The sequence below is a fragment of the Lepidochelys kempii genome, chromosome 1, assembly GCF_965140285.1.
Source record: "Lepidochelys kempii isolate rLepKem1 chromosome 1, rLepKem1.hap1, whole genome shotgun sequence".
Taxonomy (NCBI): Eukaryota; Metazoa; Chordata; order Testudines; family Cheloniidae; genus Lepidochelys; species Lepidochelys kempii.
In genome coordinates this window covers 329,388,668-329,401,402 of record NC_136380.1, presented here as the reverse complement: position 1 = coordinate 329,401,402, position 12,735 = coordinate 329,388,668, and the positions used below count along the sequence as shown (strand labels likewise).

At 39.6% G+C, this 12,735-nt stretch overlaps 1 protein-coding gene across 7 annotated transcripts in view; it reads right to left on the bottom strand.

Moving 5' to 3' along the window:
* Positions 1 to 328: 328 nt before the first annotated feature.
* Positions 329 to 12,735, bottom strand: part of RSBN1L (round spermatid basic protein 1 like) — a 94,241-nt gene continuing 81,834 nt past the window's right edge. For all 7 annotated transcript variants that reach the window (XM_073328573.1, XM_073328571.1, XM_073328574.1 and 4 more), the window contains 2 exons: positions 1,528 to 1,636; positions 329 to 1,440 (listed from right to left, as the gene is read on the bottom strand). In XM_073328573.1, the coding sequence (XP_073184674.1) occupies positions 787 to 1,440; positions 1,528 to 1,636 (763 nt within the window). In that variant the 3' untranslated portion in view covers positions 329 to 786. The remainder of the gene's footprint in view (positions 1,441 to 1,527; positions 1,637 to 12,735) is intronic.

Here is a 12,735-nt window from a genome sequence, read left to right as displayed (position 1 = left end):
GCACACAGGAGACCCCGTTGAATTCCAGACACTAAAGGACTGTGTATAAGGCTGGGCCTCTCCTGTTCATCTGCCAGCAGACAGGAAGGAGTGCATGGTACACTTTTAACAAGCAGCTGCAAGTAGTCCTGTAGAGGGCATTCAGACTGATCTTTCTTTACAAATACAGAATACCCCAGGCTATCTGTTTATCTGCTGCAGCTCCTCACTCCAGAAACAAGCAAGGGTACAACTGGGTCTTCCAACAAGTACAGCACAAGTAGAAACATAACAGTTTAAAGAGGCAGTTTAAATGAGTTCTTTTCTGCAGACACAAAAATAAAACCAATTTGTTATTCTGAACCTTTATTAAGCGGCTCACATTTCAGTATAAATCACACTAAAAAGATTTTTAAAAAAGCTATTTACACTACAGTGCTGACACATTTAAAATGAAAAAAATTGGTATAAATAAGCTCTATGGAAAAGCCTGGAATTGTCAAAAAGAATTCTGGCTCATCTTACAAAAAATATATATGTTAAATGTCAGCTCTACTCTAAAACCTACAACTCAAATTATTTAAAGACTTCTTTATGTTAAACCTGCAGTGTTTACAGTGCATCTGGCCCTAAGTGCTTTGATACTTCACAGTTATGGACAGGCACTGAGGAATGTTACAAAGCTACATAAACTATTTTCTGTAACAGATGCGAGGGCAAGTCACAAGCTTGCCTCACAGAATTTATGAATCTTTACATTATTACGTCATTCAGTTTAAAAAGGAATTTAAAACGATATGTACAAATTTAGCACAAAAAGTCATCTTCTCTTTGTCCATGCAGATTTGGATATGTTGAACCCTGTTGTCTTGTATCATATAGACTTATGTGACTTCCAGAGCACAACTTATCCTGTAAGTCATTGCCAGGTTCAAATTTAGAGTCCACTTTACACTTAAATCCTGTCAATTCAACATTATCCAATTTTCCTTTGACATTCTGACATTCCATATCATTAGGTGCCATTGTCTTCTCAGGGTGATTAACATTCATGGATTCCTCTTTAATTCGGTGAGATGCAATAAGTTCATGTTTTATCTGTGTGAACTCCTGCTGTACATATTTAGTTTGCAGAGTATCTGAAAATTTGGTGTCTTCGGAGGTATTTTTGCTTATTGTACAGATTACATTGTCAGTCTGAAGTCCAATAACCGAAGACATGGGGTCTGCAGATGTGCCTGCTTCATAGGTGCTTGCATTTTGAGAAACTTCTCCCTCTGAGTGATATAGCTTGAGCCGAATGTGCCAAGCCAAACTGCATACAGCTGAAACTGTCTTGAACTGGTGCACAACATTCCTTGGAATAAAATAAATGTCATTATCATATAATTGAATCCTAGCATATCGAATGCCTTCCCTTCGCAGTTGGTTAAGTTTTGCATCATCAACCCACTGGACACACTGGAGGAGGAAAAATGAGATTAAAGATGAAAAATCTATTCTAAAACATGAGAAATATTCATGATTAATAATTCACAATAAGCTTACCTGTGAGAGTGGAGGCTCATGCAAATCTAATTGCATTCGCTGAACTACCTCTAAGAAATCTTCAGCATGAAAACAAATTACATCTTTGGTTATACGAGGTTGCTCAGGCCTACCAAAAAAAAAAAAAAAGCAGAGTCAGGGCCACAATTTAAATTGCTACAGACTTTGTTAGTCTCTGTAGCAAGAACAAAGCAAACATAATCTAAAAATGAATTTTACAACTCCAGTTTGAAAAGAAATTTGAAAAAGCCTGTTAGTGACTAACTCTTCAGCTACACCACACTAACCACTTTCAGGAATATAATTCAGTTAACCAGTTTCTACCAGTGCCACCGACAGTGACGGTCTTTCATCATGAAGAAAGGCAGAGGTTAGATGTTCTAGCATGTTCTACTAATAGACTGTCAGGCTAGAGAATGGTACAGACAGAGCACTTGTTGCTCTGATAAATAATTTCCTTCTGTACAATGACAAAGGAAGATCGCCAAATACTTGTGTCCTACCTTTAAAGTTGCCCTAGGGATGGAGAGAAATATTCTGACATGCTTCTAGCCAAACAGAGACACTTATTTGTGGGCAACTATTCATCTCAAAAGCTGTCCCCTATGGAACCCTATAAGGTTCCATCATCTTCCCTATATTGTTTAGCCTCTGGGAGAACTGGAGAGATAACATGGGCTGAGATACTAAAAGTTGATGGTCAACATCTAGCTCCACATTTCCTTTATGCCAATGTGCCCAGCATCATCTCCCAGCTTTCTCAAAGCCTAGCTGAAATCATCACCTGGATGAAAGTAGCAGGACAAAACTGAATCTATGCAAGACTGAGGTAATGCTCGAAAGAGGGAAGAACTTATCTTCTTTATAACATTCCCCCCTAGTGGGGGGAGATAACCTCAGATTAATTCAATCAGCAGGTGTAAATTTCAGAGTGGTAGCTGTGTTAGTCTGTATCAGCAAAAACAACAAGGAATACTTGTGGCAATTTATAGACTAACAAATTTATTTGGGCATTTCCACTCCATGCATCTGATGAAGTGGGTTTTAGCCCACAAAAGCATATGCCCAAATAAATTTGTTAATCTGTAAGGTGCCACAAGGACTCCTCATTGTTTCTGCAGCTGCAGGGTCCTTTGGTCACACAGTAGCAGAGTCCAAAGAGCCAAGCCTGCAAAAATCCACTCATTTCTATTGGCAACTGGCCAGAAGATTGTACATCAAACACAGACCTGGCCACAGTGATCCATGCATTTGTGACCTCTAGGATTTGATTACTATAACTCACTCATAAATAGAATGAAGCTACACAATGAATACAGCAACTCAAGTTGCTGTGAGTGCCTTGCTCTGCTCTTTTCTTCTGCTCCCTGTTGAATTCAGAGTCCAGTTCCTCATTTCTCTCCCAATATTCAAAACCCTCCATGAAAGTTCACCTCTCATCCCACAACCATGACTTCCCACAATAGCTGCATCATTCAGTTAGAACCATGAAACTGTCAACCATAGGGAAGAGGCTCAAGAACACAGGAGAGAATTTTCACAGGTGCTGGACCCCAGATAACGGAACCCACTCTCACAAAAAGCAAGACTTACCATGTTCCTTATTACTTTCACATCTGAATCCAAAACTCAGCTCTCCTTCAACAGCATACATACGCACACACACCCACTCACAAGCTACTCATGCTATTTCTCCTATAGGGTAGAAAGGATGAGAGGAATTGGATGATATTCAAATATTACACTGATGGGAAAGGGGATTCAATAGAGGGTTTTAGGCATATATTAAAGACAAACGTAATTGTCGAAGTGTCTGCTCTATTCTGTAATAATATGAAGTGACTGGTTGCGGAAATATGTATAGGAACAATGCCTACCTGAAAACCATTTCTGGTGTAAAATGTTGTGCATACTGGAGTTGCAATTAACAGGATAACTGTAAGTTATTGAAAACATCTTCCCTGGGCGATGGGAAAAACTGCATTAAGTATTGTCAGATACACAAAGTGCATCTCCCTTGCAGGGTTGCAAGGCACTTGCTCTGGAAGTGGGCAGATGAAGATATGGAAAAGTGTCAGTTCAAGTTTCCCCCTAAGGCCCCGCTAACATGGCATAGTTGAAGAGGGGCATAACCGATTTCTGAAGGAGGGCTCAACTTTCAAAAGTCTAAGGAACACCAACCTAACAGTTATTTTAATTGTTTCTCTCTTCTGTAAAGACTACTGAAGAATAGGGGAGGCGAAAACACCTTACATAAAAAAAGTTTTTGTTTTTTATTCAAAATATATTTAATAGGTGCTGAAACACCTGGGACTTCAAAAAAGTCAATTATTTAAAAAACAAAACAAAACACAAGCTGATTGTGTCCCTTTAATTCATCTTTGTTTCTAATTACTTGGTGACTAACACATGGGGCTACTCTAAGTTCTAAAGAGTTGGCAGACCAAAAATTACAGTTAATTTAAAACTGAGATAAATGTTTAGGCCATGTGCTGTTTTTCTTCAATAACTTACAATCTCAGCGATGAAACTAAAGAATCTGAACATCAGGTTGGTTTTGTTTGTTTGTTTTAACAGAATAGTGAGTTAGTCAGGTATGTAACCTCCATCATTACATTAAGACACCAAATTATAAATTCTGTGCTAAACTAGGATGTTCCCTTATGAAATTTAGACACTGACAGTACTCTAATGAGAATTTCCAAAGCTTACAACACAAATTGGATGACAGGAGAGGTCCCAGATGACTGGAGAAGGGCTAGTGTAGTGTCCATCTTTGAAAAGGAGGAGGCAAGGAACTGAAGACCAGTCAGCCTGACATTGATACCTGGGAAGCTACTTGTATGCCATTTGCAAATACCTGGAGGATGAAGGGGTGATCTCTAGCAGCCAGGATGGATTTACCAAGAACAAATCATGCCAAACTGATTTCCATCTTTGACAAGATTACTGGTTTGGTGGACAGGTGGAATGCGGTGGCCATAAGATGCCTGGATTTTAGCAAGGCTTCTGACACAGTCCCACATCACAATCTCATAAGTAAGCTGGAGAAACATGGGCTTTGTAGAATTACCATTAAGGGGATACATAATTGGTTAAACAACAAAGAGTAGCTATTAATGGAATGATGTCAGATTAGAAAGAGGTCTGAAGTGGGGTCCTATGGGGATCTGTTCTGTGTCCAGTGTTATTTAACATCTTTATTAATGATCTGGATGTAGGAAAAGAGAGCATACTAATCAAATTTGTAGATGGCGGGGGAGGGGGTTGGGGGGATGCAAACACTTTGGAGAACCGAACTAAAATTCAAAGGGATCTTGATAAATTGGAGAATTGGTCTATAGACACCAGAATGAACTTCAACAAAAGCAAATGTGAAGTGCTATGCTTAGGGAAGAAAAACCAAATGCACAAATACAGAATGGGGGATAACGGGCTTGGCGTCAGCACAGCTGAGCAGGATCTGGGAGTTGTGGTGTATCACAACCTCAACATGAATCAACAATACGATGCTGTTGCAAAAAAAGCAAATGCAATTTTGGGTTGCAGTAACAGAGGTATAGCATGCAAGTCACAGGAGGCGATAGTACCACTCAGTGCTAGTTAGGCCTCAGCTGGAGTAGTGTGTCCAATTTTGGTCACCAATGTATAAGAAAGGATGTAGAGAAACTGGAAAGTATTCAGAGGTGAGTGACAAAAATCATCAAAGGGATGGAATGCAAGCCATATGAGCAAAGGCTGAAAGAAATGGATCTGTTTAGTTTGGAAAAGAGGAGACTGAGGGGGGAACATGATAGCGGTCTTCAGATAACCTGAAAGGCTTCCATAAGAAAGATGGAGAAAAACTGTTCTCCCTTGCCACAGAGGGCAGGACTAAAGGGGAATAGGTTCAAACTACAGCATAGCAGATTTAGAGTAAATCTCAGGAAAAACTTCCAATGGAATAAATTGCCTAGGGAAATCATGGAATCTCCGTCACTGGAGGTTTTCAAAAAGAGGTTGGATAGCCATCTGTCTTCGATGGTTTAGACACAACAAATCCTCAATCTTGGTAGGGGATTAGACTAGATGACCACTGTGGCCCCTTCTAACTCTATGGTTCTATGATTTGAATTTGAAAGAAATGTGATCATATACATGCATTAAAAATAAAAAGAGCAACTGCCTGTGGCTCTGACACTTTAGCCAACTTTTTAAATATACAAGATGTGAAAAACACCTACAAGCATCCTTCAATCAAAATAGCCCAACTACAATAATTAATCCATTAATATTTAGAACTGAATTACGTTCTGACTCTTTGGATACCTCTAATTGTTACAAGTTAGTCAGTCAAAATGAAGAAGTGTCATCTCCATTCTCAGATACAAATGAAGTCACATTTTTATACCTCACTCCTGAGCATCATAAACTTGAGAGTGAAATGAAAAAAGAGACAATATTTTTGCACAATTTAAAAATTCAGACAACTCAATGCTAAGGTTCCTATAGTGGCCTTAACTTTATCTTGTTACTTTATGCATTTACATGATCTCATTATACAACTACTCAAAATAGACAATCTGCAATTCAAAGCATCAACTGTTTCTCTTTCTAAAGCCTTTCAAAATGTTCAGTAGATTTATGTATTACTAAATAAGCTTTGTGTTCATGTAATGAGACATCTGTCACAATGTGGATGTGTACACACACCCCTACACATGCAACAGGGCAGAATTAATTTTAATTCATTTTTCTGACTTGTGGTTTAGCTCAACTTTCATGTTTCATCAAAAAGATTGATGTTTTCTTTTACAAAGTATAAAAATTTTAAAAACAAATACCTAAGTAATTTCGTTAGAGAAAAGTACAAAAAGATTTAAAAGAAGAGAGTGCTTTATTGGAAGCTCATTTCAGTCTTTAATCGTTTTTCTAACAATGCTGTAATTTCTATAGGCTATGACACCTGTAGTTAAGGTTGCCCAACATTTCCCATTTTAAGACCCTGTTTTCAACTTGGGGTCTGCAGACTATGTCTAAGTGTCCACGAAAGGTGACTATGATTTCAGATCCCAGAAAAGGCATTCCATTTTTCTGATGAAAATTATGTGAACACCTTGACCTACAGGTCAAAACCCGGAAGTGTTGTCGTTACCATAAAAGCCCACAGTTTAGCCCCTTTCTCACACTGTGTCAAATGCCGTGCTGAGCATGTGCAACATTTATAGTTGAATTCTGTCCAGTTAGTTTTTCTTCTATGGGAGAGGTCTGCAGACACGAGCTGAATTTCCAAAGGAGATCCATACCTCCATTTGAAATCTTTTGGGGGTCCGAAAATAATAAAAGGTTGAAAATCACTGTTCTAGAGTCAGAGAGGTATTTTTTGGTGTATATCTACACTGCAACGTAAACCGATGCTTCAGCTCAGGCTCAAGCCTAACCCACTTGCGTCTACACTGCATTTGTGCTAACCCAGGACTCAGACTCTGCAGAGCTGGAAGTTCTGAGCTCGAGTTAAGCCAGAACCCAGGGTCCAAGTCCTGTTGCTTTGCAGTGTAGATGCAGCCCCGCTTGACTTAGATTCCAGGAATTAGTCGGAAGAATCCCACAATTCCACGGGACAACTTCCTTAGTCCTTTCTATCCAAACAAACTACTGACAATGGAAGTCCCTCCCCCGATTTCCAAAAGTCAGCAGTGCAGGTCAGTGTTAATCCATTCTTCTCTGATCTCTGATCTGCAAGCACACTATCAGAGAGCCTCCTGGGTTTGCAATGGAGCACAAACTGACCAAGCCTTTTGCAAAAAGCAAGTTGCTTCCTGGTAACATGCAGTGTGGGAAAACTTTACTCCACACCATGTACCACAGTCCTAGGCCTAGAACAGCCACATTTGGGGGGTGGGGTGGGAGGGAAACACTAAGGATTCAGATGTGGTTACTTTGACTGAGGTCTGTGCACTGCAGCATGGATGCTAGAGCCCTAGGTTTGAGCAAGGGTTAGAAAACTCTTAACGTGAGTGTCTATATTGTATTTTGACCCGAAGTCCAGGGTTTTCTAACACAGGTCAGTTGACTTGAGTTCCACTAATCCTGGGCTTACATTGCAGTGTAGACATACCCTTACTGTCCCCGTGAAAAATCCACCCAAGGCCACCAAGTTATAAACTTTGAAAATCCCACAGGCAACCTCAGTTCTGGCATTTCCTGATCTTTGAGTGCTTGACTTTACAATATTAACATTCTTTAATGCAGTTTTTTGTGTAATTATTTTGTTCTTGCTGGGTTAATATATCTGGGAGAAATGGCAAGTCTGTTTATTTATTTGTGTGTTTTAAAAAGTCTGTCAAGGTTGCCTAGAGAATTTGATGGGTGCTTTTTAGTAAATTTGTGTATAGCCAAGTAAATAAACCAAACAATGGAATAAATCTAAAAACGTTATAGATAGCTTGAAAAGAAAAAAATAGGATTTTTATACTTTTTTTTTCTCTTAATGATGTATAATGAAGCTATGGAAGTTTAATGTTCTGTCTCTTCCCCCAAAAAAGATTATTTTTTTACTGCCTCTTCAGAAATTCAGGTCTTGTCTACCCTGAAAGACACTATGGTGACTGAATAACTAGTGAAATCTCAAGACTGAAAACTGAGTAACTTAAAAGGAAAGAAATTTGTTCGGCTGTTTTAAGTTGTTTTTATTAACGTTTACAATTCTAATGATAATGAGCACGTGGGAGAAAGGATATCTTTGTTAAAGATTCAAATACTCCCACTATTTCAGTTAAATATGAAGAGTTCATAAATTCCAAGAAATCCTTTCACAAAACCAGAGAATACATGGCACAACATAATATTCCTGATCTTTCTAAAAGGAAGAAAGACAAGCTGATTTTTTTAAAATGAAGTGTTACACAAAAGGTAAACACCCAATTCTCAAACTCTTCTGCAGGTCAACTTTGAATTTTGTGCATATTGTATCATACAAAACAAGAAGTCAAACTAGATAACCATAATAATCACTTCTGGCCTTAAAAATCCATGAATGAATATTCTTCTATTATCTTATCAAGCTGTCAACTCCATTGCCATCTTGCCATCTGAACATTACCAACTGCTGCATAAGGATAATCTAGAAATAAGACAATACAGCTAATGCCTAAGTTCCCTCTGGCAAAAAATGCATAGCTTGAGATGTACTGGACAAGATGCAGAAAGGTATCAAAGACAACAGTGGATGAAGGATTATTCTTTTTGATTGTTCTATTTCGGAAAAGAATTACACTGAGGACATTGGAATCCCAACACAGTATATTACCTAGGATATTTAGGCACTCTGGGTAAAGGTACGTTTCTTCCCCTCCCACAAAGCTGCATACATACTTGCCTTCTTTCCCTGATAGAAGCTTAAAGATGACCTGCAAAAGGATTTTAGATAAATTGGAGTCGTCAGTTTGTTCTTTTGTTTCATGACACATTAAGGTGGCCTGAAAGGTATTTTTACGCATTTTTTTTTGTTTAAACGTTAGAAACAACAGAAACATAAAATTTGGACTTCTGATGAACAATCACTGGGCAGCATACATGCCAACATGGAATAGAAGCAATTGATGTGCAACACAAATGACCAAACTGAAATGCCTGTCACACCATAACTGACAGATAATGCTTTTTAACTATAGAACCAGTTATTAAGGATGTTTATTCACTGGGAATAAACCATTTAAAAAGAAAACTGGAAGAACAAATTCCATCACTGTGTGCAATGTACAGATGACCAGGATTCCTGGCTGCTCAGCAGCCTCTCTGGCTTCCAAGTTCCAGAGGCAGCAGGGTAGATAAAGTCTGATGATAAATAAACAAACCTATTTAAAATTAAATTTGAAATCATGACAACCTATGTCAGGGCCTAAACTTACTATAATTATTAACATCATTTTAAGTAAATAAAAAATATGCTGCATCAATGACCCCTACTCAAAGTTTAAGAAGTTAAAGGGTGCTGCTTTTTAAACTATACACAGAGCTTGGGGAAAACATCTTCTGAGGCCAACTCAAGCTTTATAAACGTATTACAATGTCATGTACTGCATTAACTAACTAAATCATATTCAGTGTTCATAATGAAGGAACAGGTGGTATTTACATTTTTTCCAAGTGTCTGTATTTTCAGTTTCTGTTGTGGAGAAAAGCTTTAGCCTTAATTATTTTTGGTTTCAGCTTATCTAGCAGGTGTAGAGAGAATATTTTCTTTATTTGGACTAGTTATTCAAAACCGAGAAACCAATGGGAGTTGAAAAAGCAAGAAAGTTAGTTTTACTCTTTCATCTATGAATAAAAACAGGTGTAGGGTAACTGTTGTTCTCTGAGATGTGGGTGCAGACATGTATTGCATTCTGGTATGTGCATGCCCAGCACACTGAAGCTTTAGAGAACTTTGCTTAACCGTACCACTGGGAACTCCACTCACATCCACTGGTCCTCATAGCCCCTCTCATGGCTATTTAAGGGTGGCACCACCCTGACTCCCCTGAGTTTCTTCGCACCAGAATCTTAAGATGGAAGACTCCAAGCAGAGAGGATAGGTCCTGGAATAAACCTCTGCACCTATATCTTGAACAATTGTTACAGCACAGGTAAACCATTTTTTTCCTTTTTCAAGCAGTTGCAGATGTGTATTCCACTCAGGTGACTCAAGTAATGAATGGAAGTGTAGCTCAGAGTCTTCTTAAATTCTTGCTAGAACTGCCTGTCCAAATTCTGTGTCTGATCTAGATGCTGTCGTAATAGCATAATGCTTCGTAAAAATGTGTGTGGAAGACCAGGTAGTGGCCCTGCAAAAGTCCAATATAGAAAAGTCACTAAGAAGCACAACAAAAGGCGCTTGATCCCTTGTCAAATGAACCACCAGTCTCTGTGGCCATGGAGGTCTGGACTGAGTTACCCCATATGCTGTGGTAATTCATCTGGAAACAGCGTGTGCAGAAATCACCAAGGAATGAAGTCACTGCTCATCTGCATTTGAGATAGGCTTAGGAAAAAATACAGGTAACTATATGGTTTGGTTAAGGTGAAAGTGTGACACCACTTCAGACAAAAACTTAGGATACCTGGTCTTCGAAAAACTGATCAGATACAGAGGCTGTGCCATGAAGGCCTGCAAATCAGTAGCCCTCCTTGTAGAAGTTATGGCAACAAGAAAAGCTGTCTTTTGGCACAGTAGAGACACAGCAAGTGGCTAGGGGCTCAAACAGAGGACCCACGAGGGCAGCCAGTACAGTATCGAGGTCCCGCAAAGGAATCTATTCTTTTACAAGTGGAAAGAGGTGGACCTTTCAGAAATCTAACTACAATGCAATTGAAAAATACCAGCTTCCCTTGGATCAGAGGATATAATGTTAAGATCATTGCTAAGTGGACCCTCAACAAGCTGAGCGACAGACTTGAGAACTTAAGATGCAACAGGTAATCCAAAATGTCTTGAATACATACTAGCGTTGGCTGAATTCTGACCAAACCAAAAAACACTTCCCACTTAGCCAAATAGGTAGCCCTAGTAGAAAGTTTTCTACTATTAAGCAGTACTTGCCGCACTGCTTGCAAATATTGTTCTTCCTGCTCATCTAACCATGCAGCATACATGCCATCAGGTACAGACTGCTCAGCATTGGATACCATATCTGACGGTGGCATTGTGTCAGCAGGTCAGGAATGAGGAAAATAAATCTGTGAAGGCTGGAAAACTAGCACTGTCTCGGTCAAGCTGGTGCAATGAGTATCATCTTGGCATGATCCAGCTTCAGCATGAGAATCATCTAGGGAATGAGTGGGGAAGAAGGCATACATCAGTGCCAATCTGCAATTCAAATGGAAGGGGTCAGTTAATAAGGCTGGACTGAAACCTGCTCAGGAGCAAAAACTGACTGCACTTCTTGTCTTTGACAGCACGCCACTCTTCAGAGATTCTGGGAAAAGTTCCTGCTGAGGTGATCAGCCAAGTGACACTGAGCATCTGGCAAGTGAGCAGCTGTGAGAATGTCGTCTTCCCTGATACACAATTGCCAAAACTTCATTGCTTCCTGACAAAGTTGGCTGTTGTGGGCTTCTCCATGCTTGTTCACATAATACATTGCGGTGGTATTGTTGGTGAGGATATGAACCACTGTGCCCTTGATCTGTGTCCAAAAGACATGGCACTCATTGCAAATGGCTTGAAGCTTCAGGATGTTTATATGAAGAGATGCTTCCTGTTCTGTCCACAAACCTCAAACTTTCAATGTTTCCAGATGTTCTCGCCAACCTATTGTGTAGGATGGTCAAAGGGAACACCTTCACAAACACTGATCTGATTTGTCCACCACTGCAGGGTCTCCAGAGTTGCTGGTGGCACTCACACAAGGCTGTCCAAAGACTAACAATTCAGGTGATAGGCAACTTCAACCACAACTAAAGAGGATGAAGGCACAATCTTGCATGCTGGAGCCACATGGCATAGTAATAGGATTGCCAACCCTCCATGATTGTTCTGGAGTCTCCAGGAATTATAAGCTTTAATTAAAGATTATGTCATATGATGAAATCTCCAGGAATTCATCCAACCAAAGTTGGCAACTCTACCTAGTAACCTGAAGGCACACATGGACTGTAGCTGAAGCATGAGACTGAAGGTACAAATAGGTGATTAATTGTTCTGAATTGTCTTGAGGGAGAAAGGTCCTCACACTCGTAGAGTCTAGTAGGGTCCAATGAACTTGATTTTTTGTGTTGGAATTAAACATTGACTTTTCTTTGATTAAAATCAGCCCCAGATCTAACATGAGCTGGACATGATGGAGGACTTGATCTTCTGATTTGCCCTTCATTAGCCAATTGTCTAGGTACAGGAAAACATGGGCTTGGGCATCAAAAGTAGCAGTGCTCCCCTTTCCTCACTGCTGACAGGGAACTTCCTCTATGGCTTCCAAAGCACAGAGAGTCTGGATCTGCTGAACGAACAGTGACTCACAAGAGTTGTCCCTGAAAAGAAAGGAGATAGGTGGGTGGGAAAGAGGTATGGACAGGAATTGGACGGCATAACCTGAACTCACAGTGCTTAGGATCAACTTGTGATTGGCTATTGCTTCCCAATCACTGAAAAAACAGGAGAGGCTGTCCAGATACAATCAAGAAGATCTCACGTAGAATGCTGCCTTCAATAGGAGAGTCAAATTAACTGCTTGCCCAAAGCTGGTAGAGGAT